At 41.4% G+C, this 27,856-nt stretch overlaps 1 protein-coding gene across 4 annotated transcripts in view; it reads right to left on the bottom strand.

The window, feature by feature from the left end:
* Smg6 (SMG6 nonsense mediated mRNA decay factor) overlaps positions 1-27,856 on the bottom strand; it is a 240,791-nt gene that overhangs the window by 161,890 nt on the left and 51,045 nt on the right. For all 4 annotated transcript variants that reach the window (XM_090350422.1, XM_090350424.1, XM_090350425.1 and 1 more), the window contains exons 9-10: positions 16,137-16,198; positions 4,177-4,322 (exon numbers count right to left, since the gene is read on the bottom strand). In XM_090350422.1, coding sequence (XP_090206548.1) covers positions 4,177-4,322; positions 16,137-16,198 — 208 coding nt within the window. The remainder of the gene's footprint in view (positions 1-4,176; positions 4,323-16,136; positions 16,199-27,856) is intronic.

The raw sequence follows: 27,856 nt of genomic DNA, 5'->3' as shown, positions 1-27,856 counted from the left end.
AGGTCAATTTAACCTCCCAGCTTTCACCTTCAGGGGAAAAGCCTAACCTAGAAAAAAAATGTCATTCCCCACTGTCTCAGCTTTCCTCCATTTTGTCTTCTGCAGCATCCAAAGCTTTTAAACAGCTCCATATCCACGAAGAAAACATACCTGAAAAATAATCACCCTGAAGTGTTAATGATAGTAAGATTTCTACCCTGGGCTTCTAATATTGTGAAAAGAAGGTTGCTATTACAAAGGCAGCTTTGGAGCACAAAAATGAATGATTCATGATCAGAGGCATAAGCAAAGGACATGCTTTTTTAAGTAAGGGCTTTTCTGTTGTTCTCCAAATCATACTTTTGACCCCACATCTTGGGGAAGACTCAGGAACAGATTGAGAGGATCTGGACTGCTTTGTGGGCCACAAGATCACTTCTGCTTCAGGATGGAATGCTCTCCTCCACAGAGTCCAGGAACTGACATACATAAACACCCACCCAGAAGGACACATCCAAGACAGAATGGAAAGAAAAATGATGGCCCAGATGTTCTATAACTTGCAGTGACTGCCAAATCACCACAGACCCCAAGCACCTGGGAGGGCCAGGCATCATCAGACCTTGTGCTTCCTGGTTTCAGACAGCCAGGGACCTGTGGCTGGGTGGCGACTCTGACAGCATGCAGACTGGAGGAAAGAAACCTTTAGAAGGGCACCAGCTGACGGCACTTGGGGGCTGAACATGCAGGGCTGATTTATCACTTCCTTACTCATAAAAATGTGATTCAAACTGCTGCTGATTAGTGAAGGATTTAAATCTTTACCCTCTCCCCAACCCTCTTCCCTCTCCACCCCCAGCACAGATGCAGCTACTCAGCCACAACACCCCCTTCTTGCCACTGTCCGTGCAAGCACAGCACAGGGGCCCAGAGAAGATGACTCATGTGCTGGGAAATGGAAAAGTGCATCTTCCCACCAACCAGCCCTGCTGAGTGCTCTGCTCACCCCTCTCCCAATGGCAGCCCACACAGTGGGGTCTGGACAGCCGCCTCAGCTGCACACCGGGTACTTGGCAGCACATCCACAGAGCTCTGTGTCCTAGCTGAGTGTTATATCCTGTGGCCTGGGCTGTTTTTCCCCAAACTACCCTTGAGCCTGCGACCAATCACCCCAGCTCAGGCTCCTCTTGTGTCGCAGAGGTGAGAGTTGGATCACCGTCAGTAATGAGGAGTCACAAGGACAGACTTTTATATGTCATTCCTGGCTAAAGGGTATTTGTTAAAACGAACCATGTAAAAAATACCTGGCTTCAAATGGAACCATATATTTCCCTCTTTCTTTGTACTTACTCTACTTCCACTTTTATATATTTTTTAAGCTGTACTTAACAGCTACAAGAAAATTCACTGGTGGCCTATGAAAAGTCCAAGGTGCTAGAGGCATGGTTTAGCAGTAGAGTATCAGCCTAGCAAACTAGAAAACTTGAGTTCAAACGCCAGCACCAACACACAAAAAAATACAAAATAACATAACAACAACAACAAAACCCCAAAAAATGAATTTTTTTGCCAGTCCTGGGGCTTGAACTCAGTCAGGGTTTGAGCACTGTCCTTGAATACTTTTTGCTCAAGGTTAGTACTCTGCCACTTGAGCCACAGCACCATTTTCAGCTTTCTTTCTTTCTTTCTTTCTTTCTTTCTTTCTTTCTTTCTTTCTTTCTTTCTTTCTTTCTTTTTTTGCCAGTTCTGGGCTTGAGCTCAGGGCCTGAGCACTGTCCTTGAACTTTCTCAAGGCTACAGCTCTACCACTTGAACCACTTCCAGCTTTTTTTTTTCTATGTATGTGGTACCGAGGAATTGAACCTGGGTCTTCTTGCATGCTAGGCAAGCACTCACCACTAGGCCAAACTCTCAGCCCCATTTTCAGCTTTTTCTATGTATGTGGTACTGAGGAATTGAACCCAGGCATTCATGCATGTTAGGTGAACACTCTACCACTAGGCCACACTCCTGGCCCCAAAACAAAATTTTTATTTTACTTTTTTTTAAAAAAGGCAGTCTAGAAATGACCAAGGTATTCCTTTCTATGGACAAAATCTGCCAAAAACAGATGCTTCATAGGCAGAGGCCTTTACCTTCACATCTACAAAAACCATAGGTCTTTTGATGTTAATAATGTGTTGTAACTTTATCATAGGCTGCTAATTCAAAAGTGGTTATTTCATGGGCCAGGAGTTTGGCCCAGTAGTTTGGTAGAGTGCTTGCCGAGCATGCATGAAGACCTGGGTTCGATTCCTTGGTACCACATACATAGAAAAAAGCAGGAAGTGGTGCTGAGGCTCAAGTGGTAGAGCTCTAGCCTTGAGAAAGTCCAAGGACAGTGCTCAGGCCCTGAGCTCAAGCCCAGGACTGGCAAAAAAAAAAAAAAAAGTGGTTATTTCAGTAGAAGGGGAAAAAATGAGTAAAAGGGAAGATCTGGAGACCCTACTTCCAGACTCCAGTAATGTTCCTTCTTGGTAGCAGACTCTTTTTCTTTCAGCTTCACAGCCTCAACAAGAAACATACATTGTTTTCTCCTTCTTGAAAATCAGCACTGTCCCACAGAAACCCCATTCCTCCTCACAGCCTCATAATTAATAGTCCTAAGAATAATCAGGCAAGTTCAAAAAGGCTCCTAAGCCTCTGCATTTTTTCCTTCTCTTGGAATTCTAAATACTATAGTAGGCAGATTGAGAAGAGGTGGTCCTCTAGGATTCAAAAGTGACTGAAAGCCCAAGTAGCTAAGAGCCTACCTATACAAATCCTTGGAGGAATCCTGTTTCCAGGGAAAATGCAGTACATCCATTCAACATGGAAGAAATTTCTCACCACTAAAAGTTCAGCATTACTCCCTCCCCCAAGTACAAACAAAAAGAGAAATAAACTTCAGGGTTAGAGAAAGCTCCAAGAAAAGGTATAATAATAGTCAGTAGTAATCAACCCAGAAATATCAGATCTGAGACTAGTGTGAAGGTTCACATTTAAAATTCTAGCTACTTGGGGCCGGGAGTTTTGCCTAGTGGTAGAGTGCTTGCCTAGCATGCACAAAGGCCCGGGTTCGACTCCACGGCACCACATACATAGAAAAAAGCCGGAAGTGGCACTGAGGCTTAAGTGGTAGAGCCACTGTCCAAGGACAGTGCTCAGGCCCTGAGCTCAAGCTCAGGACTGGCAAAAAAAAAAAAATTCTAGCTACTTGGGAGACTGAAATTTGGAAGATCACAATTTAAGGCAGGCTACACAGAAAACTCCCTAGACTATCTCCAAAATGACCAGCAAAATGCAGGGAGGTATAGCTCAAGTGGTAGAATACCAGCCAATCAAGCTAAGTAAATGAAGTAAATGCAAGGCTGAGTTCAAACCATAGCTCATAGGCCCACAAACAAAACAACCAAAAAAAAAAAAAAAAAACCCTCTGCCAATATGCCCTCCTTCTGTTCTCCTCCAACTCCGCTACCCTATCAAATACATACACATTCTGTCTTTGTCTCTCTGTCTCTCTGTGTCTCTGTCTCTCTCTCTGTGTCTCTGTCTCTCTGTCACGCTCTCTCTCTCTCTCTCTCTCTCTCTCACACACACACACACACACACACACACACACACACACACACACACACACACACACACAGTGTTCAAGAAAGGATTTCAGAATGCATGCCAGTACACTAGCCAAATTCTGAGCCTGGTGGGTTTTTTTTGCTTCCAGATTTGAGTCACCAAAGCTCATCAATTCTCCGTTCTTATTCTTTGGCAGACTCCCACAAGGGATATCCCATAGGGAGCTAGACTTTTCCATATTGAACAAACAGGGTACATGAGTCCAGAAACAGCCATTCCCAGTCTTTGCCAAGTGTATGGTCTCTGCAGTGAAACATTTCAGCAATGCCTCTCCCTAGGGAGAGGCTCTAGTTCTGTAGCTTCCAAGAAGACTTGATACTGCCTTTAGCATGGCCAGATGTGCGAATTTATCTCCTGGTTTGCAAATGAAGCTCTATAACCACGATTTCTTCCTTCCACCCTACCCAAGCACTTGATGGTCTTACGGATTTTTAGAGTCAGTGGCAGGGAGGGTAGTGTATGTTTGTGGCACAGAGGAGATGATATGGTACAGAAGCTAGACTGATCTCTTTCTAGATGAAATAACTAGATGGTCCTTACCTTTCAACTGTGAGTTATGTACTGCAAACATGTTGATGGTCATAAGCTGCAGCATACGGGTACTTCCAATAGGAGATGGGCTATGCTGCAGCAATACCTGGAACTCCTTGAGAACCTTCTCAGCCACTGCAGGGAATGTCTCCATCCTGCAGATACAGGGAGCCTATTAGTGAAGAACATTCCCAAGAGTACAGTAACTATCTACATACTCATCCCCCATATGTAAACAACTAATGCCGAGGACACTTCTTTCTTACTTTCATAAACCTTCCTGGTATTATACCATTTTGTATAGATTTAAGAAAAACAAAGTGTTCAGGGTTCAGAGATGAAAACAATTCAATTCTTGGGATAAGCACTATGTGTTATTATTATGCTTTGGTATTCTATTTCCTAACCCTGGCACTAACTAGATTCAAGATGACAAGTTTCTCATTAAAAGTTTTTTTATAATAGTAAAGAAATTCCCTTTAAGCTAGAACACTTCCTTAGCTCTCAAACTCTGATATTAAAACTACATTCTAAGCTGTGCTGGGTATGGTGTTATATGCCTGTAATCCCCGCTATGCAAGAGGCATAGATAGAAGGATCATAGTCTAAGTCTAATCCTAGGCAAACATAATACTTTATCTAGAAATAACAAAAGCAAGAAAAGGGCTAGGGGTTGGAAGTCAAATCAAAATATAACAGCAAATGCATATATAGTCTAGGATTCTTCCCATTCCTGTGTATTTTTATAAGAAACAGACACTAAATGAACAAGTAGGAGGCTGTTCATATGGTGTGTTGAGGGGTGACTAGGGTAAATCTAATAGTTATATTGCCCCTTTTTTCCTCTTAAAAATTAAAGCATTACCTTTTTTTTTTTTTTTTGGTAAGTTGTGGGGCTTGAACTCTGGCCCTGGGTGTTGTCTCTGAGCTCTACAAAAACATTACTTTTCTTTTGGGATATAGTTGTTTTTTTTGTTTTTGTTTTTGTTTTTTGCCAGTCCTGGGCTTGAGCTCAGGGCCTGAGCACTGTCCTTGGATTTTCTCAAGGCCAGAGCTCTACCCCTTGAGCCTCAGCACCATTTCCAGCTTTTTCCTATGTATGTGGTACCAAGGAATTGAACCCAGGTCTTTGTGCATGCTAGACAGGCACTCTACCACTAGGCCAAACTCCCGGCCCCGGGATATAGTTTTTTTTGTTTTTGTTTTTTACCAGTCCTAGAGCTTGAACTCTGGACCTAGGTGCTGTCCCTGGGCTCCTTTTGCCCAAGGCTAGCACTCTACCACTTGAGCCACAATGCTATTTCTGGCCCTTCCTACCTACCTATCTACCTACCTACCTTCCTACCTTCCTTCCTTCCTTCTTCCCTCCCTCCCTCTTTCTTTTCTTTTCTTTTCCTCCCTTCCTCCCTCCCTCCCTCCCTTCCTTTCTTTGTCATAGGATTTGAAGTCTGGGCCTAGGCACTGTCCCTGAGCTCTTCAGCTCAAGGCTACTGCCCTACTCTTTGGGCCACAGTGCGATTTCCCCTTTTCTCATGATTAACTGGAGATAAGAGTCACACTGTCTTTAGTGCTCCAGCTGGCTTTGAAACACAATCCTCAGATCTCAGCTTCCTGAGTAGCTAGGATAACTAGCTACCACACCCAGCTAAAACCAACCTTGTGTGTGTGTGTGTGTGTGTGTGTGTGTGTGCGTGCGTGCGTGCACCAGTCTTGGAACTTTAACCCAGGCCTAAACACTGTCCTTGGGCTTTCTCAAGGCTAGAGCTGTACCACCTGAGCCACAGCACCACTTCCAGCTTTTTCTATGTATGTGATACAGAGGAATAGAAGTCTTCGTACATGCCAGGCAGGATTATAGGCATAAGCCACCAGTGCCTGGCTTGCACTGTATTTTCATAGCTATTAAAATTTCTGAGAGCAGATTAAAAAAAAAGAATGGTTGAGGGTATGGTTTGAGTGGTAGAACACCTAGCCCTGAGTTCAAATCCCAGGACTGACAACAAAAGAGAAAAAGAAAAAGAAAAGGAAAGAATACTATAGTCTATAAAAGAATCCCATGAAACTACTGAGATTCTTAATGATTCACTTCAAGAAATCAGTTATAAGAACTTGCATGATAGTATACACCTGCAATCTCAGAACTTGAGTTTGAAGTAGGAGGATCCCAAGTTAGACTAGTCTAGGTTACTAGTGAGACCTTGTGTTAAAAAGGAAAGGAAAAGGAAAAAGTAGGGCATGGAAGGGGAGGAGAAACTATGACAGCTCTGCTGTGGTCTTCTTAGATGTTATCAAACTAACTACTCCACCTAAAGATCCCAAATTTCCTCTTCATGATTCTCAAGACCTAGGGCCCCAATCATTTGTTTCTGCCTTTCCTGTACTAGTGTTCTTTTCCCTTTTACAAGCCTCTACTCATCAGGGTCTGTATGTTTTCAGGCCTGTGGAAATATAATGCCCTGGCCAACTGCCACTCCCAATACAGGAAGAGCCTGTAATGGAGGGAGGCAGAAATCCAGCTAGTGACCTAGGGCTCCTAAGGAGAGGTCATTCAAACCACTGCTTGCCAAATGTGGCCACTGGATCCTAAACAGTGGTGCATGCCTGAAGCTCCTTTGGCAACAAGAACAAACCACAGTTGAAGTCCTCTGAAATAAAAAGCAAACTGAAAATTGGTGAGTGAGAGAGAAACCAGGCACACGGGCCTTAGAGTCATGCTAACAATTCGTGGTCAGCAAAGTATCTTTTATCCACCCTCACCTCCCCCACCCCCAATCAAGGAAAACTGCTGTGGTACACTGAGGGATAGGGTAGGGTGGGAAGAGCATTACCCTGGATTAATAAATGGCTGCTGGAAAGCCACAGGGAAGGATTTTTCTCCAAAGACACAAAACAATCTCAAGTTGTAGAAAAAGGTGCTGCTAGTTTCCACCCCTACTTTGGCCTTTTCTGGATGAACAATAACTACTACAGATTAGGAAACCCTAAACACTGAATCGAATCTTGGCAATTTTCATTCCTTGCCCTTGGATGGCAACTTCTATTGCTGAGCCCTCGGGTGCCCCAGAAGTCATGCCACAGCTATGGGTCAATTACAGTTTACATTCCAGTTCCCTTCTCTACTGAGCTGTCCTCATTTTCATTGGCATAAAACCTGCCATGCATTTGCTTTTTTCCCCCACAGGCCATTTCAAGTGCCTCCCCAAAACAAAACAAGACAAACTTTTTCCCCCTCTAAAAAGTCTCTGAGACGCCAAAACTTTTGGTAAATTTGGAATGGCATAGATTGATACGTTTGGGGCTGGACTGGATCCATTTTTCCCCCATGGGTTATAACAAAGGTTTCATTTTAAATCCTGACACTGTGCAGTACTTTCTCTGGTTGGAGGTGGGAAGGGGGCCTAGCACGTTTCATTACGAGAAGAGCAGAGTTCACACTGCTTGAAATTCAGCCACACTGGGCAAGTTTCAGAGCCATGTGTCTCCGTGTTGAAAGGTAGGAAAGAGCCAGCACAGAACAACAGGACAGAAGTGTCACGTGGAACAGTCTTGCTTCGAAGCCGAGTCTGAGGAAGCCTCTTCCCTGGGGTAGGAATTGAAACAAATCCATTAATACTCCTTGGGTCCGACTATAGTCTCATATGAAACCAGGACAAATAGCCATAATGTTAATTTTTTTTAAGTCTCCCTTTGTCTCTGACCAGCACAAAAATGATAAAAATAAATACAAAAAGAAAAACACAAGTAGGTAAGATATAAGCAGAAGATGGATCTACTAAGATAAAACCAGTTTTGTTAAGCAATAGTAGAGGGAAACACAGATAAGTCTCGTCAGGGATCAATAATGAGGCTTCTGGTTCTCAGTTTTGGAACCCAAATCCTTTCATTTTTACCACAAACTACCTTACCTGCCTTTGTCTTTAAAAATAAACTTTGCTCATATTACAAAGAGAAAATTATACTAACAATGGCAAGTTAAAAAAAAACCACAGGTAAAAGACATAAGTATGAGTATATAAATGCAGTTAAAAGATCTCAAAGAAGCTGAGCACAGAGGCTCACGCCTGTAAACCTAGCTACTCAGGAGGCTGAGATCTGAGGATTGTGGTTGAAAGCCAGCCTGGGCACTAAAGACCCTAAGACTCTTATCTCCAGTTAATTATTAGAAAAGGGGAAGTGGAGCTATGACTCAAGAGATAGGGCCTTAGCCTTGAGCTCAAGAGCTCAGGGAGAGCACCAGGCCCAAAGTTCAAGCCCCATGACCCCACCCACACGCACTCACACACAATAAAGGATCTCAAAGCATAAATTACTCAATGTCCCAGGTTATCTCTTTGAAAGACTCAGGGTTGAGCAGAGTTGAAAGAAGTTTTAGCCTTAATTGTTATGTTTCATAATGATTTTCTTAATATTGTTTATATAAATTATAAAATTTACACCAAGATAATTAAGAAACTGAAGGTACAACAGCAATAGAGGAGGAATTAAAGGATTAGAGACAACAATAAAAAATTAGAAACAATACATAAGGCCATACAGTATGACGCTAAATGAAAGGACCTCTAGGATATAGAAACAAAAGCCATATAATAAGTGATTGTTGTTCTTAATGTTATCTCTCATCTCTCATCTCTGTCCCTTGGTTATCTCATATTGTTACAGTATTTCACTTTGTTATCTGATATATTGGATATATGAGTATTTGGTTATTTGAAATTGGATAAGAAAGGGGAGAAAACAAGATGAGGGGTGAGGGTGGGGGGAGGGCAATGGGGACCAAGACATGAGAAAGGGTATCAATGTATGTGAAGTAATGCACCTTCTATCTGGCGAATGTAATGTAACCCTTCTATTAATTACAATAAAAATATACGAAAAGAATTAGAAAGAATGTACAAAGCAACAATAGGAAATGATAAAGATGGCACATTTGTACAATAAGCACTATTTTTTAAAGGTTTATTACACTTTGTAATCATGTGGGGAAAACAAGCATGCCTTAAAAGTAGTTTTAGAGCAATTTAATATGATCACTTTTTGTACATACAATGTACAAAAATATATTAAAAAGTACATACTTTAGTAAGTATGTACACATTTAAAAAGTAAGTATAGCCAGGCATGATGATAATACAAAAAGACTGAAGTACAAGACTCACAAGCTTGGGCTATACATCTTAAGATCTTATCTAAAAAAAAGGAAACAAACAAACAAACAAAAAACACCTGATATATACATGCATGTGTGTGTTCCAAAAATAGTAGGAAATAGTTATTTTTGATGTTTTTTAAATTTCCTAAATACTTTACAGGTAGCACTGTGTTGTAAGAAAGAGATTTTCTTCACAATGAATACTTAATTATTTTAAAACATGTTAATGAACAAAAACACAATGCATTTAAAAAAATTAAAAGTCCAGGGTCGGGAGTTTGGCCTAGTGGTTAAAGTGCTTGCCTAGCATACATGAAGACCTGGGTTCGATTCCTCGGTACCGCCTACATAGAAAAAAGCCGGAAGTGGTGCTGAGGCTCAAGTGGTAGAGCTCTAGCCTTGAGAAAGCCCAAGGACAGTGCTCAGGCCCTGAGCCCAAGCCCAGGACTGGCAAAAAAAAAAAAAAAAAAAAAATTAAAAGTCCAGGGGCCGGGAGTTTGGCCTAGTGATAGAGTGCTTGTCTGGCATGCACGAAAACCTGGGTTCAATTCCTCGGTCCCACATACATAGGGGGAAAAAAAAAAAAGCTAGACGTGGTGCTGAGGCTCAAGTGGTAGAGCTCTAGCCTTGAGAAAGTCCAAGGACAGTGCTCAGGCCCTGAGCTCAAGTCCAGGACAGGAAAAAAATAAAAATAAAAATAAAAAATCCAAAATAAATATACTAGTCTTTGGATTCTAAAACCCTTAAAGCTATGAAAATAGCATAACCACACAAGCAGGTTAAAAACTGAAGTAGCAACTTTAAACAAGACTAGTGGAAAGTAAAATGACTTCATTTGTCACAAATCCAGGCTGCTGACTTCCCAACCTCTCAGTGAAGGCCAAATGCAGGTCTGATCTGCCTCAGATCAGGAAAGTTATCTTCTAGGAGTCACTCACTGCCTGAGTTTTTTTCCTGAGTCTAAGAGGATTCCAACACTTTTCTTTAAAACCTCAAAAGTATGCTCATTTTCAGGCTATGCGTTTCATTCACTTAAGTGTCTATCTTATGAAGTGATCTCTAGAAACACCTTGTGTCATACCAATGGACGTTTCAAGAAACAACTCTTTCAGACAACACTGGGATCCAGACTCCACAGAGTGACTCAGCTAGTAATTAAGAGGAAAAGACCCAATCCCTGAGATGCTAAGGAACACAGCATTCTCTATAGAAACAATCAGACATCCCTATCTTTTCCTAGTAGTTTTTAAAATTGAGCAAGCTAGTACTACCTAGGTGGAATGGTAACTCCTTTATAGTAATACTTAATTTTAAAAAATAGTAGTAACCAGAATGCAAGAAAAGGAAAAGGAAAAGGAAAAAAATGATTATAGGCACCGATGAGGAAACTGAAGCCCACAGCCATCTTGACTTGTTTGCTTTGGAGAACTTGTAACTACTGATATTTATTTGGTGCTGGTCCTGGGACTTAAACTCAGGGCTTGGGCACTGTCCCTGAGCTCCTTTGCTCACCCTAAGCCACAGCTCCTCTTCCAGCTTTTTAGTAGGAGTCTTACAGCCCAGGCACTGATGGCTCACGCCTGTAATTCTAGCTACTTAGGATGCTGAGATCTGAGGATGTTGGTTCAAAGCCAGCTTGAGTAGGGAAAGGCTGTGAGATTCTTACCTCCAACTAACTACCAGGAAACTGGAAGTGGCACTGTGGCTCAAAGTGGTAGAGCACTAGCCTTGAGGAAAAAAGAATTCAGGGACAACCCAGACCCAGAGTTCAAGCCCCACAACTGAGAGGGGGGGAAAAAAAGAGTCTCATAAGACTTTCCAACCCATGCTGGCTTCCTCAGATCTCAACTTCCTGAGTAGCTAAGATTACAGGGGCTGGCCACCAGCACCCTGCAGATTCATTTTTGTTGTTATTTTAACTCTTTTTGGTATTTGATCTCATTAAAGCTGTAAACCTCTTGTTAGCCGAGGCTGACAGGAAGCATGTGGATGCAACATGGAATGCCAGTACAGAGACTATTAAGATTGGTGTGATGTCAGTTTTTCTCAAAAGGCAGGCATGACACTGAGGTATCTTCAGCTTCTCATCATTACAATCTCCTCAGTCTTAATTCATTTTCAACGCTTCCTACATTTCATATCTTCTTGATAATTAGGCAATAGTCCATGATGTTATAGGCATTCAGGGCTCACTACCCAGGTACTTAAGTCTGTGAGTCTCTTATCGCCAATTAACCACCAGAAAACCAGAAGTGGCACTGTGGCTCAAGGGGTAGAGTGGTAGCCTTGGGCTGAAGAGCTCAGGGACAGTGCCCAGGCCCAGAGTTCAAGTCCCACGACAAAACAAACAAACAAACAAACAAAAAACCTGGGTTGATTGTCTTTTTATTTTCAGAAGAGGGGTGAGAGGCATTACTAGGATTTGAACTCAGGGCATATACCTGGTTGGCAGGCATTCTAACTACTTAAACCATACCCCAGGCCTGACTGTTTTTTTTGACAATGAAACATATAGATGAATGAAAGAACCTGTAAAATAATCTGAAACACAATAAAAAAAATTAAGGAATGGAGGTGGGAGAAAAACAAAGGAGGGGTAACAATGTCCAACAAGAAATGCACTCACTACCATATATATGTAACTGTAACCCCTCTGTACATCACCCTGACAATAAAATTAAATTAAAATTTTCAGAGAAATTAGATAATCTGTACTTTTCTAAAACATCCAGTGAAAGAAATTCTCAAACATATTCACTGTGAAATTTTCTTACACCTAACCCATGCCTCCAACTGGACCACAAGCCTACTTATCTTAATAGGACCCCATTAAAAAAAAAGTATCTAGTTAATGACTCATATTTAAATGCAGCAGGGTACATGACTAATGTCTCTAAATAATATATTGATGCCTCTAAATCTCATATATACACATATACATACACACACATATTTATGTATGTATATATACACATACACGTATATATGATAGGCACACATACGCGCATACACGCATACACACACACACACACACACACACACACACACACACACACGTGTAATATCACAGACTTTCCTGCTGGGCTGGTTTTGAATAGCAATGTTTCTTGGGCTCAGTGCTTTTATTTATTTATGACATATATTTGCTATAATAAGCAATATATCCTGCAAATATACTAAACATACTATGCAGGATTTTACACATATATATGCATACATGTGTACATATACTAGAATTTGAACTTGGGGCTTTGTACCTGCTAGGCAAGCACTTAAACCATGTTTACAGCCTCTAAATAATTTTCTTTTCCTGTGCCAGTACTGGAACTTGAACTCAGAGCTGCATGTTCTCATTTGCCTTTTTTGTCCAATTCTTCCAAAATATGTGTTTAAATATGAGAATTTTTATCTGGGCATTGGGCTCATACCTGTAATCCTAGCTACTGGGGAAGCTGAAATTTGAGTATCTCAATCTAAATCATTCCCGGATACTCTTATCTCCAATTAACCACTGAAAAACTGGAAGAGAAGCTGTAGCTCAAGAGGTAGGGTGCTAGCCTTGAGCAAAAAAGCTCAATTACAGTGCCCAGGCCTTGAGTTCAAGCACCAAAATTGGGGGGGAGGGGCGGAGGAGAGAATTTTTAAAATAGGAAAATAAAGGTATAATTAACACTTAGTTCAATAAAATATCCTGAAGTAATTTGTAACTTTTTTTGACCCCAAAGGTCTCTAAGAGAGCAAGAAATAACAAAGTATATTTCTCAATGATGGGCAATTTTATACCCCCCCAAATGAACCTTTGGTCTGTCTGAAGATATTTTTAATCTTCAAATTTATGTGTGAAGAGTGCTACTGGCACATAGTTGAAGGGAGCCAGGATGCTGCTAAAGTCCTCCAATATACAGGATAGCCTCCAAAACTAGGAACTACCCAGTTGAAAATGGCAATTCTAAACAACAGAGACAGAAAGGCAAAAAAACATGCAGTGAAAAGGCAGTAAGAGTAAGGGAGAGGAAGATGAAAACAATGAGGACTAAAAAAAAGAGTATGACCTGGGAGTTTAGCTTAGTGGCAGAGTGCTTGCCTAGCATGCACGAAGACCTGGGTTCGATTCCTTGGTACCACAAAAATGGTGCTGTGGCTCAAGTGGCAGAGTGCTAGCCTTGAGGAAAAAGCCCAAGGACAGTGCTCAGGCCCTGAGTTATTTATTTGCCCCAGGACTGGCAAATAAATAAAGTATAAGATAAGGGATAAGAGCACCTTTTAATTTTTAAAAAAAAAATATCATAACAGTATTCTCTATTATTTTATTTCTGTATTATTTTATAAAACAGCAACCATTTCACAACTGCAACCTTACATTACTCACTGGTAAGTTGGCTTGTACAAACTGTGACCTACTGACATACCAGATCCTTTATCTCTAATCTTTAATAATGCATCCATTTCTTATAATTGTTCACTCATTCACACAACAAATACTAAGTGTCTATTATATATGTCATGCACCTAGCATTCATTAAAGTTATAAAAAAGCTTGCAGAAGAATTACAGTTTAAGGCTAGCCTGGGCTACAATAGCAAGTTCCAGCCTAAACTACCAATCAGGTTCAAAACAAAATACAACTCCTGCCACAGTAGAGCTTACACTAGTGGCAGCTACTAATGCATATGGTTTATTTTTCCTAAACAATTAACTTCATACTTATTACTACTGATAGAGATTCATCTCTTGCTATTTGTCTAATTCCCAAAGTCATTTCAAAATCCAAACTGCTGGGCCGGGAGTTTGGCCTAGTGGTAGAGTGCTTGCCTAGCATGCACGAAGACCTGGGTTCAATTCCTCGATACCATATACATAGAAAAAAGCTGTAAGTGGTTCTGTAGCTCAAGTGGTAGAGCTCTAACCTTGAGGAAAGCCCAAAGGACAGTGCTCAGGCCCTGAGTTCAAGCCCTAGGACTGGCAAAAAAAAAAATCCAAACTGACCTTGAAATGGCTATTACTGTCATACTTGCCCAAGCTGATGCCAAACAATACATAACAAGCATACTTTCTAGTTTAACATCCACAGGCCAGGCCAGCATTTCTTTAAGCAGGACAAAGTATTTCAGCTTCTCAAAAGAGTTAAATACAAAATATGTGGAAACTGATATAATTACTATTCCTTCCTACTAAGGAAGTCTAGCATTGCAGATAACTTTACAAATTTATGACAGAAAGTAAAAAGTAAACACTATAACTGGAGGATTTATCATCTAAAACAAATCACCTCAAAGGATAACACATTAAAAAAAAAACCTCCAACTCAGAAAGATTAAAATCCAATATAAATCTAGGTGTGGTGGTACACACCTATAATCCAAGCACTCCTGAGGCAGTAAGAAAACAAGTTCAAGACCAGTCTGGGCTCCATGGCGAGATACCAAGTCCAGAATGAAACAAATCTAACCAAAAAACCACTCTGAGGAGCACCATCATATCATCTCTTTCTCTCTTCACAATCATATAACTAGGGAAGTCCTTCCTAGAGATTCTTGGCATAAACTGGCTTTGTTGTGAAGGCATCTTCAGTCTTTAGGATAATGAATTTCATACTTGGAAGAAAAACTCTTTGAATTCTTAATAAAAACTCAAATATCTGGCAAGATCAGAGAGTCTGATCAGGTATGCTTTATGCATATGTGGACATATCAAAAGGAAATTCTCTGTAAAACTAACTGATATTAATTTTAAAACCGTGTGTGAGGAGGCCAGGAGTTTGGCCTAGTGGTAGGGTGTTTGCCTAGCATGCACAATACCTCAGTACCATATACATAGAAAAAAGATGGAAGTGGTGTTGAGCCTCAAGTGGTAGAGCTCTAGCCTTGACAAAGTCCAAGAACTGAGCTCAGGCCCTGAGCTCAAGCCCAGGACTGGTAAAAAAATATATAAATAAATAAAAAATAAAATAAAATAAAATGTGTGTGAGGAAACCCACCTCATGCCACAGAATTGAGGTATGAAGTAGTAAGGTTTTCCATATGCTACCCTCCCTAATATTATATATAGATCTATCCAATGTGGATGGCAAAAGCATAGAATAGTTTTGGTATTTACTGATGCCAGTATGGTACAGGAAACAGCTCAGAAGAAAGAGGTATAAGTCGGAAGGACATGGAACAAAGAAAATGTAGCTAAGCGCCAGTAGCTCACATCTGTAATCCTAGCTACTCAGGAGGCTGAGATCTGAGGATCATGGTTCAAAGCCAGCCATAGCACTAAGTCCATGAGACTCTTATCTCCAATTAATCACCAGAAAACCAGAGGTGGCGCTGTGGCTCAACATGACAGAGCACTAGCTTTGAGCTGAAGAGCTCAGTGTGCAGGTCTAGACTTCAAGACCCACAACTGACACAAAAAGAAGAAAAAATAATGTTCCTCTTATCTTTGAAGAAAAATTAATGAACAACTTCTTCCCAAGGAGGTCCCCTGTCAGCTGCTCTCAGGGGTGTATATCTATGGATCCCAAGGGCTCACCAGGGGCTGAGTTAAAAGGCAGAAGAAATAAGAAACCCAAGCAGACAAGAGGAGGGGGTCAGGAAAAGAATGTCTTTAAAAAGGGGTTTTAGTTAAAGTGCTAAAAGAGACAGAGAAATGGGAGAGTAATATTTCCTAAACTTCATGAGCAGTACAAGAGAATGAAGGGAAGAGAAAGAAGGTGGAGGCCCTAAGAATTCACACCCTGTGCCCTCAGTTACAAACACAGTCTAGTTGCTAACAATATTAAATTCCAAAATGACTTGTAATGTAGGAAAATAAAATAAACATCCTGCACACTTACCCAATCCGGGTAAACAGCTTCCCATGGGCATGGAGAAAACTGAGGATGAACCTTTTGTTCAGCTGCATGGGAAAAAGGGAGAGGAGAAAACAATTAAACTTTCCCCAGTTTCCTGTTACTGAACAGAGTCCCCAGTGACACAATAACCTGGCCAGGGTCTAAAGGGGTGGGCACTGGGGATGGGAACCAAATGGACATGCCCAAACTCTCACAAAAACCCAGGGCACATGCCCAACAGCTGCTGCTCAGCTGAGCCAAGACTATAACAGGCTTGGTGAGTAGACAACACCCTCTGCTGGTAGGGATGCCCCTGTGCAGGAAATGAAGCTGTGAACCAGACCCAACCGAGAAAATTATTAAGAGAGCCCACTGGCTCCCAGGAATCCAGATGCCACTCTGTTCCATAAAGGAAACTCTGACAAGGGCAGGATAGTAGTAATTTAGAAGAAATTCCTAATCTTATTCTTTGCTTTCTTTTTTTGTTTTTTCTAGTCCTCAGGCTTGAACTCTGGGCCTGGGCATTGTACCTAAGCTTCTTTTGCTCAAGAGGAGCACTCTACCACTTGCGCCACAGCACTAGATTGTCTGTGATTTAATTAGAGATGAGTCTTACGAACTTCCCTGCTCAGGCTGGCTTGGAACTGCAATCCTCAGATCTCAGCCCCTTGAGTAGCTAGGATTACAGGCATGAGCCACTGGCATGCAGTTATTTTTATTTTCCTTTTGGTCCTCCATACCTGATGTTGTCACTCATTGGCTAGCACTCTACTAACTGAATCACATCTCTAGCCCCCTTCTCCTAATCTTATTTATTAGTCATTTTCTACCAACCCAGGAAAGCAAAACTCTTCTTCAATAATTAGAGATAATAACCACTAACTAGCCCATCAAATTATACTCTACCTGCTTTTAAAACTGGAGCACAACTTTAGGTGTGAAGCATTCAAGTGTCTAAAACGCTAGGCATGAAGAAAGCTACTAGAAATGATAGCAATGGCTACTACTCAGTTCCAGCCAAATATTCTATGCTGACCTAAACTGGATTTTTTTTTTTTTTGCCAGTCCTGGGCTTGAGCTCAGGGCCTGAGCACTGTCCTTGGGCTTTCTCAAGGCCAGAGCTCTACCACTTGAGCCACAGCACCACTTCTGGCTTTTTTCTATATATGTGGTACCAAGGAATTGAACCGGGGTCTTTGTGTATGCTAGGCAAGCACTCTACCACTAGGTCAAACTCTTGGCCCCCAAAATTTGGATTCTTTACATGAAATCCTTTGAATTTTAAATATTGGCTGCTAATTTTAAATTTTTAAATAAAGAACCAAAATACAAAACAATAACAACAAAAAGCCCATTTGCCAACCATCTCTGGCCCTTGACCTACCAACTTACAATCTTGGTCCAAATTTCTTTCTTTTTTTTTTGGTGAGTCATGGGGCTTGATCTCAGCCTGGGTGCTGTCCCTGAGCTCTTCAGCTCAAGGCTACCACCCTACCCTTGAGCCAAGCCCCATTTCCCATTTTCTAGAGATTAACTGGAGATAAGAGCCTCAGGTCATCCTTTTGTGCCCCTTTTGTGTCCCACTGGCTTTGAACCTTGATTCTCAACCTCTTTGAGTAGTGTAGTGAGGATTACAGGTGTGAGCCACAGCTCCACTGGCTTAGTCCAAATTCCTTTTTTAAAAAAAAAAAATCTATTTTCAGCAGGGAGTGTGGCTTAGTGATGGAGTGCTTACCAAGCATACATGAGGCCCTGGGTTCAATTCTTCAGTTCTACATCAGCAGAAAATAAACCAAATTAATAAAAATAAAAGGAAAAAATAACATTATTAAAAGAAATCTATTTTCATCATAAATAAAGGAAAAGGGTAAAAATTCAATGTAACTCCAAAGAAAGAAGAGGCAGTTTAAAGACTAAATCTCACTATCACTTTTTCTATTTTCCTAGAAGCAACGTGCTCAGTACCTGGTAAACTAGCAGCTTTTTTCTATGTATGTGGCACCAAGGACATGCTAGGCAAGCATTCTATCACTAGGCCAAACTCCCGGCCCAAGGCCACATATTTTTATTTCAAGTTACTAGTACAAAGAACAGACCAGTATCTCTGGATAGTTTCCCAGGACCCCTGAGGTGAGGGTGGGTCCTTTTCTGGTTTATCACCCTACAGAACCGGAACACCAGTAAAACTACAGCCATTCGAAGCTGGTGGCTCCATGAAACACATTTCAACCACAAAAAGTAGAGCTGTGGGGCCGGGAGTTTGGCCTAGTGGTTAAAGTGCTTGCCTGGCATGAGCGAAGACCTGGGTTCGATTCCTTGGTACCACATACATACAAAAAAGCTGGAAGTGGTGCTGAGGCTCAAGTGGTGGAGCTCTAGCCTTGAGAAAGTCCAAGGACAGTGCTCAGGCCCTGAGCTCAAGCCCAGGACTGGCAAAAAAAAAAAAAAAAAAAAAAAAGTAGAGCTGTGACTCTAAGTGGCAGAGAGCCATCCTTGAATGACAAAGCTAAGAGACAGCACCCAGGCCCTGAAATCAAGCCCCAGTACTGGCACCAAAATAAAAAGTGAGGTCAAAAGCTAGGCACTGATGGCTCATGTCTGTAGTCGTAGCTGAGATCTGAGGATCACAGTTTGAAGCCAGTTTGGGCAGAACTCCAATGAATCACCAGGAAACTAGAAGTGGCACTGTGGCTCAAAGTGGTAGAGCGCTAGTCTTGAGCACAAAAGCTCAAGGACGTCTAGGCCCTCAAGCCCCACAACCAAACAAAAAAAAAAGTGAGGCCAAGTTGGGTGTCAGTGGGTCACACCTGTAATCTTAGCCACTAAGGAGGCTGAGTTCTCAGGATTTCAATTTGAAACCAGACCAGATTCAGCCCCATGACTGTTTTGTGTGACTAGGTGCTGTCCCTTAGCTCCACTTTGCTTGGTGGTTAACTGAAGACAGGGCCACTTATGGCCTTTTCTCCCTGGGCTGGCTTCAAATCACAATCCTTAGACCTAGCCTCCTGAGCTACTAGTATTACAGGCTAACATTACAGGTGGCATGAGCCACTAGCACTTGGGTCCATCTCTTCCATATGGAAGCTACTACAGAGAAAGTTATCAATAACTTCAACATTGAATTTGGTATATGAGCCAATTTTCTTTTATCTTTTTCTTTTTTTTGCCTTAAGTGAATTATACTGATCAGAATTACACTATTCTACATTCAAACAATGATATATGTAGCTAAAACCCTCACGATAAGGCTTATAGGGCCTGTCTAGCAAGCAAGAGGTCCTACATTAAAAACACTAGTACCACTTAAAAACAAAAGGCACATGGTATCCTTAATATGTGGCTATTAGATCCCAACAGTACAAGAGAGAGGACTCAATATTTGCGTACCCAATGCTATGGACATGGTATTGGAAACAGAAACACAACTACATAGACAAAAATCTATGACTCTATAGACATAATGTTTTATTACATAGATTAATATGTATCTATGACATACAAACCCTCAGCCTAATTTTAATTATGTTCTAAAATCTAAGTGCCAGCGATTACATATATAGATTCCTTTCTTGAATACTTGTTTGTTAAATACATCATTTGAAATATGATGTAAAAATCAACATTAATAAATTCTTTAATAAAAAAATAAACTAGCAAAAAAAATCTCAGGGTACTTCATTGAAGTATAAGTATAACCTAGTATAAGAATACTAGGTTTCCATCAGCAGAAAGAAAGATGAACTGCTGCAAAATAAATTGTAAATTGGAATGCTGATGTTAGCAACAAAACATGGGTTAGAATACAGGTCTCTGGGCCCGGAGCGAGGCTAGTGGTGGAGTGCTCATCTAGCATGCACAAAGCCCTGGGTTCAATTTCTTGGTTCCACGTACACAGAAAAGCTGGAAGTGGCACTGTGGCTCAAGGGTAGAGCTCTAGCCTTGAGCAAAAAAGTGCCCAAGGACAGTGCCCAGGCCCTGAGTTCAAGTCCCAGCACTGGAAAAAAAAATACAGGTCTCTGGGTCCACTACTAGAAGATGGTGAGAAATAGAGACTTCCTCATCAAACAGACTTGTGTTCTGCTTATGTTCTACCAACTCTGTCATGTATTTACCTGCTGTGAGACCTCAGTGAATGGATCAAACTACCCCAAGGCAGTTTTTCTCCTCTTTCCCTTCCCTTTACTCTCCTCCCCTCTCATATCTCCCTTCTTCCCTGCCCTTCTTCCTTTCTTACCCTTTTCCTTCTCCTTTCCTCCCTTCCCTTTCCTTTTTCCTTTCTATTTCCCTTCATTCCCCACTGCTCTCCCCTTCTGCTTATTCTTTATTTACTTTTTTGAGACAGGGTCTCACTAAGCTGGCCCTGACCTCAGGGTCCTCCACCTTCAGCCTCCTTAGTGCCATCTGCCCAGCCACTTACAACTTTTTTTTATAGGTATGAAATTATTTCAAATGGGAAGATAAAAATACATATATTCTCTCTATTCCTATGCTAGCTTACTTACCCTTTTCCACATCTACAACTAGTACTCATGAGTTAACCCATTCATAATTGGGAGGAATACTTTACAAAGGTAGGTGCTTCAGCAGGAATAAAAGAATGATACTAATCTACCTCACTTAAGCCTAAACCAAAGCAATCCTATCCTTATAGCAACTTTAAAACTCAAGCCAGGCACCGATGGCTCATGCCTGTAATCCCAGCTACTCAACAGGCTGAGATTCAAGGATCATAGTTCAAAGCCAGCCAGGGCAAAAAGTCCATGAGATTCCTATCTCCAATGGAACACTCAAAAACCAGAAGTGGCACTGTGGCTCAAGTGGTAGAGTGTTGCTAGCCTTGAGCACAAAGAGGCTCCAGCATAGCACCCTGAGTTCAAGCCCAACAACCACCACCAACAACAAAATAGAACTTAAACCCCGATTCCAAATACAGTTTTCCTTCTCTTAACCTCAGAAAAGAATTGGTTACATGATTTAATGCCCAGTTTGGGTGAAGGAGTAAAAAGCAGTTCAAGTTTTTCTTTACTGAATGTGGAAGAAACATATTGTTTGAAAGGAAAATGCCACCAGGAATAAAGCAGGAGCTAAGAGGTTTTGGAACATGAGAGTTCTATCTATATTTTCCTTTAGATCTACTTCCCCTTACGGTAGTAAATAAGGCCAACTTAATTTGTTATTATCTATTTAAACTATCTAGTTAAATTTTAAAAAGTGGGCTTTACCAGTTGAAATCATTTTAAGAAGAGAGGGGAGAAATAAGAGAAAGTGAAAAGAGGGAGTGGGTTGATGGGATACTTGTCTACATAACATAGAAGTGTTAAAAAGTTCCCTTTTTTTTTTTTTTGCCAGTCCTGGGCTTGAGCTCAGGGCCTGAGCACTGTCTTTGGACTTTCTCAAGGCTAGCACTTTGCCACTTGAAGCACAGCACCACTTCCAGCCTTTTTCTATGTATGTGGTACCAAGGAATCGAACCTGGGTCTTAGTGCATGCTAGGCAGGCACTCTACCACTAGGCCAAACTCCTGGCCCCAAAGTTCCCTTTCTTATATAATTAATGAATACTAACAACCCTTTTCTTTTTTTGTAAAGTAGGCCTTGCATTGTCTATTTTTGCTTTTTGGTGGTTTCTGTGGGGAGGGGGTAAGGAGGGCACAGAAATGCAGGGACAAATGGTGAACAAATGCAACAGTGGTGTTCAGTAGACACTATGTTGAAAATGAACTATACCACTATGGGTAGGAACTGTACGAAAAACTTGGAAAGACTGAAAGAAGGGATGACACTGTCCAAAAAGAAATGTACTCATTGGAGCAGGGAGAATGGCCTACTGGTAGAGTGCTCGATTAGCATGCACGAATGCAGCAATTCCTTTACTTCACATCACATACATAGAAAAAGCTGGAAGTGGGGGTTTGTGGCTGAAGTGGTAGAGCTCTACTCTACCCTTGAGAAAGCCCAAGGACAGTGCTAGGCCCTGAGTTCAAGCCCCAGGACTGGCAGAAAGAAAGAAAGAGAGAGAGGGAGGGAGGGAGGGAGGGAGGGAGGGAGGGAGGGAGGGAGAGAGGAAGGAAGGAAGGAAGGAAGGAAGGAAGGAAGGAAGGGAGGGAGGGAGGGAGGGAGGGAGGGAGGGAGGAAGGAAGGGAAGGAAGGGAAGGAAGGAAGGGACAGTTCTCATTACCTGACTTCTGAAATGGTAACCCCTCTGCATATCACCTTTAAAATAACAAAAATGTAATCCTAGCTACTCAGAAGGCTGAGATTTGAGGATCAAGGTTCAAAGCCAGCCCAGCCACAAAAGGACCTGAGATTTTTATGTCCACTTAACCTCTAGCAAATGGGAAGTGGGGCTTGGCTTAAGGATAGGATGTTAGCCTTCAGCTGAAGAGCTCAGGGACAGCGCCCACAGGTTTACAGGCTTATAATTCATTACACCTGGGATCTGGAGACCTCTTATGCCAAATTTACAGTAAGAAAAGCCTTAGTCTAAGTTTCTTCATTCTCTAACACATCACCATGGACTGGTTCCTACTTTAAAAAAAATGTTAATATATGGGGCCAGGAGTTTGGCCTAGTGGTAGAGTGCTTGCCTGGCATGCATGAAGACTGGGTTCGATTCCACAGTGCCACATACATAGAAAAAGCTGGAAGTGGTGAAGTGGTGCTGTGTCTCAAGTGGTAGGCTCTAACCTTGAGAAAAAGACAGTGCTTAGGCACAGAGTTCAAGCCCCAGGACTGGCAAGAAAAAAAAAAAACACAAAAAATGTTAATACACACATCTACCTGGTCTCACTGAGCTGGAGAAATTTGAGTCTATCTGCCTCCATACTCTCATATACTTCCTCATACACTCATATACTGTATACCAGAAACTAAAGTTGCTTCTTGAGTATAGCCATGAGAGCCAGTGTTGCAATTATTAAAATGCTATCTCCTTAGCTCAAGTCTGAAACTAATTTACTATGGACTCCTTAGGTAAATGACGCTAAAAGCGGTTGGATGGTCTCTCGATTGAAGTCTGTCAGTCATTGGCTATGAGATTATGAGTTTAAGAAGAAAAAAAAGGATTTTGGATAGCTACTTAACTATAAAATAGAATTTCAACCACGACATTACTTAATGTAGAACTGAAAGGATGAGGTAAATGCAAATAAAAGAGAAATAAATGTTTTATGTAAAGTCCTAGAAAGTATTCCTCAAAATTATTTCCACATTTTTGGTGTTTTTGTTTTATTTTTATTTTTGTACATCTACATGCTTTTTTTGTTTGTTTTGGGTTTTGGTAGGTCATGGGGCTGGAACTCAGCCTGGGTGCTGTCCCTCAAGGCTTCACTCAAGACTACCATCCTACCCCTGGGCCTGGGCCTTGTCCCTGAGCTCTTCAGCTCAAGGCTACCACCCTACCCTTTTTTTTTTTTTTGCCAGTCCTGGGCTTGAGCTCAGGGCCTGTCCTTGGACTTTCTCAAGGCTAGAGCTCTACCACTTGAGCCTCAGCACCACTTCCGGCTTTTTTCTATGTATGTGGTACCAAGGAATCGAACCCGGGTCTTCATGCATGCTAGGCAAGCACTTTAACCACTAGGCCAAACTCCCGGCCCCACCACCCTACCCTTGAGTCCAGTCCACTTCCCATTTTCTAGAAGTTAACTGGAGATAAGAGTCTCAGGTCCAGGGTTGGGGGAGGGAAATGAGGAAGAAAACATGAAAAGGGATATCAATGTTTGTGAAGTAATGCGCCTTCTATCTGGCAAATATAACTGTAAGCCTTCTATTAATTACAATAATAATAATTTTAAGAAAAAGAGTCTCAGGTCCTTTTGTGCCCAGGCTGACTTTGAACCTTGATCCTTAGATCTCAGCTTCCTGAGTAGCTAGGATTACAGGCGTGAGCCACCATGCCTGGCTATTTCTACATGTTTTATGAACTTTGAAACAAAAAAGAGGAAACAGAAATCTGTTCAGTGACAGCAATAAAACACAACAGGATGAGATTATAAAATATGCACAAATATGCACAAACTCAATCTCTGAAGTTTTTTTTTCTTTTACTTCAACATAGTTGTGTGAAAAAAACCACAATAAATCATTTCAAGAACTGTAAGAGTACTCAAGACTCATTCCAAGGTACTTTCTTTTTTTTTTGTATGTGTGGGTCATGGGGCTTGAATTTGGCCTGAGCGCTGTCCCTGAGCTCTTCAGCTCAAGGCTACCACCCTGCCCTTGAGCCAAGCCCCACTTCCCGTTTTCTAGAGGCTAACTGACATAAAAGAATCTCAGGTCCTTTTGTGGCTGGGCTGGCTTTGAACTTTGATCCTCAGATCTCAGCCTCCTGAGTAGGTAGGATTACAGGCCTGAGCCACCACACCGGGCTATATTTTTAAAGTGCATTTAAGATGCATAAACGGGCTGGGTAGGGTGCTTGTCTAGCATGCATGAAGACCCAGGTTTGATTCCTCAGTACCACATGCATAGAAAAAAGCCAGAAGTGGTGTTGAGGCTCAAGTGGTAGAGCTCTAGTCCAGGACTGGCTAATAATAATAATAATAATAATAATAATAAAGATGCATAAACTATCAACTCTTCTTAGAAAATTTATACCAACTCTGTTGTATACACCAAACAAAACAACTTCATTGTTTTAAAAAGAGAATTCTTGGCCGGGAGTTTGGCCTAGTGGTTAAAGTGCTTGCCTAGCATGCATGAAGACCCGGGTTTGATTCCTCGGTACCACATATAGAAAAAAAAAAAGCCGGAAGTGGTGCTGAGGCTCAAGTGGTAGAGCTCTAGCCTTGAGAAAGTCCAAGGACAGTGCTCAGGCCCTGAGCTCAAGCCCAGGACTGGCAAAAAAATAAATAAATAAAATAAAAAAATAAATAAATAAAAAGAGAATTCTTGGCCAGGAGTTTGGCCTAGTGGTAGAGTGCTTGCCTAGCACGCACAAAGACACAGGTTCGATTCCTTGGTACCACATGCACAGAAAAAAGCTGGAAGTGGTGCTGAGGCTCACGTGGTAGAGCTCTAACCTTGAGAAAGTCCAAGGACAGTTCTCAAGCCTTGAGCTAAAGCCCAGGACTGGCAAAAATAAATAAATAAATAAAGAGAATTCTTAGCCAGGTACAGCGGCTCATTCCTGTAACCCTAGCTACTCAAGAGGCTGAGATCTGAGGATCTTGGTTCAAAGCCAGCCTGGGTGCTAAAGCCCATGAGACTCTTTATCTCCAATTAACCACCAGAACGCTGGAAGTAGAGTTGTGGCTCAAGTGGTAGAGTGGTAGTCTTGAGCTGAAGAGGTCAGGGACAGTGCCCAGATCTAGAGTTCAAGCCCCAAGACCCAAGACTGGGTGGGGGGGGGGAGGCAGGCAGACAGACAGACAGACAGAGACAGAGAGAGAATTCTTTCTTAGATATGAGATGACATAGGCAAAGACCATATCTAAAGTATCTGCTGTTTGGGACTCAAAGCATTGGTAGAGCACCTCCTTAGCAAGCACAAGGCTCTGAGTTCAAACACTAGTACCTTGAGAAAAGAAAGGTCTGGGAGTTTGGCCTAGTGGTTAAATTGCTTGCCTAGCATGCACAAAGACCTGGGTTCAATTCCTTGGTACCACATAAATAGAAAAAAGCCAGAAGTGGTGCTGAGGCTCAAGTGGTACAGCTCTAGCCTTGAGAAAGTCCGCTCAAGCCCAGGACTGGCAAAAAAAAAAAAAAAGAAAGAAAGAAAAGAAAGTGTGAAAACTGTAACTCCTGCAGGTAAAATGTCCATCTATCCATCTCTGAAAGCCCTAGATTACAGGATAGCAGAGGATGTGAGTGTACTGGTAACTTGCACTTAACATTCTTCATTCCTGTGTTCCAGGCCAACAAGACAGGTGCTTCATGCCAAGAAACTTATAGACCAAGGAGATAAAAACAACATACCATGGCCGAGAGTTTGGCCTACTGGTAGAATGCTTGCCTAACATGAACAAAGACCCGGGTTCAATTCCTCGGTACCACATGCATAGAAAAAAAAGCTGGAAGTGGTGCTGAGGCTCAAGTGGTAGAGCTCTATCCTTGAGAAAGTCCAAGGACAGTACTCAGGCCCTGAGCTCAAGTCCAGGACAGGCAAAAAATAAAAATAAAAATAAAAATAAAAAAACATACCAGGCCAGAGTTCAAGCCTCAGAACTGGCCAAAAAAAAAAATCATACTGGCCAGCTCCTCACTTAACTTCTAAAACTTATGACAAGGCCTACTTGCTGCCACTACTTCTAGGGTAGATGATATCTAAGGGAACAATAAAGTTAGGAAGGGGGTCCTGGCACACAGAATGTGTAAACTTACCAGTAACATACCATCAGTAATGAGAAAAGTTATCTGTTAATATTTTCAGTGTTCCTTTTTCTAAGATACAGATATAGAAAAGAGAGATAACCAAGAAGCATGTCTCAAAGATCTACTGGAAAAATGAAATCAAAATGCATTTTTGGAGGAGGGTGAGGGGGGTTGGTACTTGGGGCTTAAACTATGGGCCTGGGTGATGTCCCTGAGCTTCTGAGTTTCTTTTGCTCAAGGCTAACACTTTATCACTTAACACCACCAAACACTATCTCAAGCTTAGTCTCATGGACTTTCCTGCCTGGGCCTGCTTCAAACTGCAATCCTCAGATCTCAGCCTCCTGAGATCTAGCTAGGATTACAGGTATGAACCACCAGTGTCTGGCCACAATCCACCTTAATATTCCTTACTTGACCAAAAAGCCACAACAAAGCTGAAGTACAAGAGGAATGTGAATATTCATCATCTTGACTTTCTCTATCCCTGAACTCTTCTGAACAGAATGACAGCTCAATTAGCTATAATTAAGCACAAGTACCATACACAAATACTTCACTCAGACAGATGGACCTGAGCCATGTGAATTTAGGTTTAAAGTCTGTCTTTTAAAACTACCTGTTTTGGAGCTCTAGCCTTGAAAAAGCCCAAGGACAGGGCTCAGGCCCTGAGTTCAAGGCCCAGGACTGGCAAAAAAAAAACACCTTATCAATGTGTGAGAAGTAATGCAGCCTCTATCTGGCAAATATAACTGTAACCCTTCTATACAATGAAATAAAAATAATTATAACAAACTACCCGTTCTGGGTGAACAAACGCAATCATGCTATTCAGTATATACTATATGGAAAAATGAACTGTGTAACTTATGGACAGAGATAGAAGGAGAAAACAGGGAGAAAGCAAAGAAAGAAGTGAAATTACCCAAAAAGAAAGAAAGAAATGTACTTATTACCTGACTTATAAAATGATAACCTCTCTATACAATATCTTAATGATAACAATAAAATTGTACTTTTTTTAAAACATATTCTAATTAATATATGCTTTGAAACAATGGTTTCATCCTTGCATTGTAGCTGAGTGTTGCTTTAAACAGTGTCATACAATATTAAAACAATTCACTTTCTATGGCTTCATTATCTCTCTGAATTAGATCCTGAAAACTAGAGGGGAATTAGGCTAAACATCCAATTAGCAGCAAGCACAGAAGAGCTGAGCTTGGAATACCTGGCTAGGTCTTAGGAGAGACTGGGTATTAAAAAAAAAAGGGGGGGGGGAGTCATAAATATGTGACTGTTCTGTATTTGTTTACTGCTTGCATGTCTACCAGGGAGAAGGATTAGGACAGAAAAGTATGAACAAGGACTACTTACTGATCTGATCCTAGAGCTAAAGAAAATTTCCCCTTT

This window comes from Megascapheus bottae, chromosome 17, assembly GCF_031878675.1.
Source record: "Megascapheus bottae isolate mThoBot1 chromosome 17, mThoBot2.hap1, whole genome shotgun sequence".
Classification (NCBI taxonomy): Eukaryota; Metazoa; Chordata; class Mammalia; order Rodentia; family Geomyidae; genus Megascapheus; species Megascapheus bottae.
The sequence above is the reverse complement of the archived record's forward strand: the minus strand, read 5'-3'. Positions and strand labels throughout refer to the sequence as shown.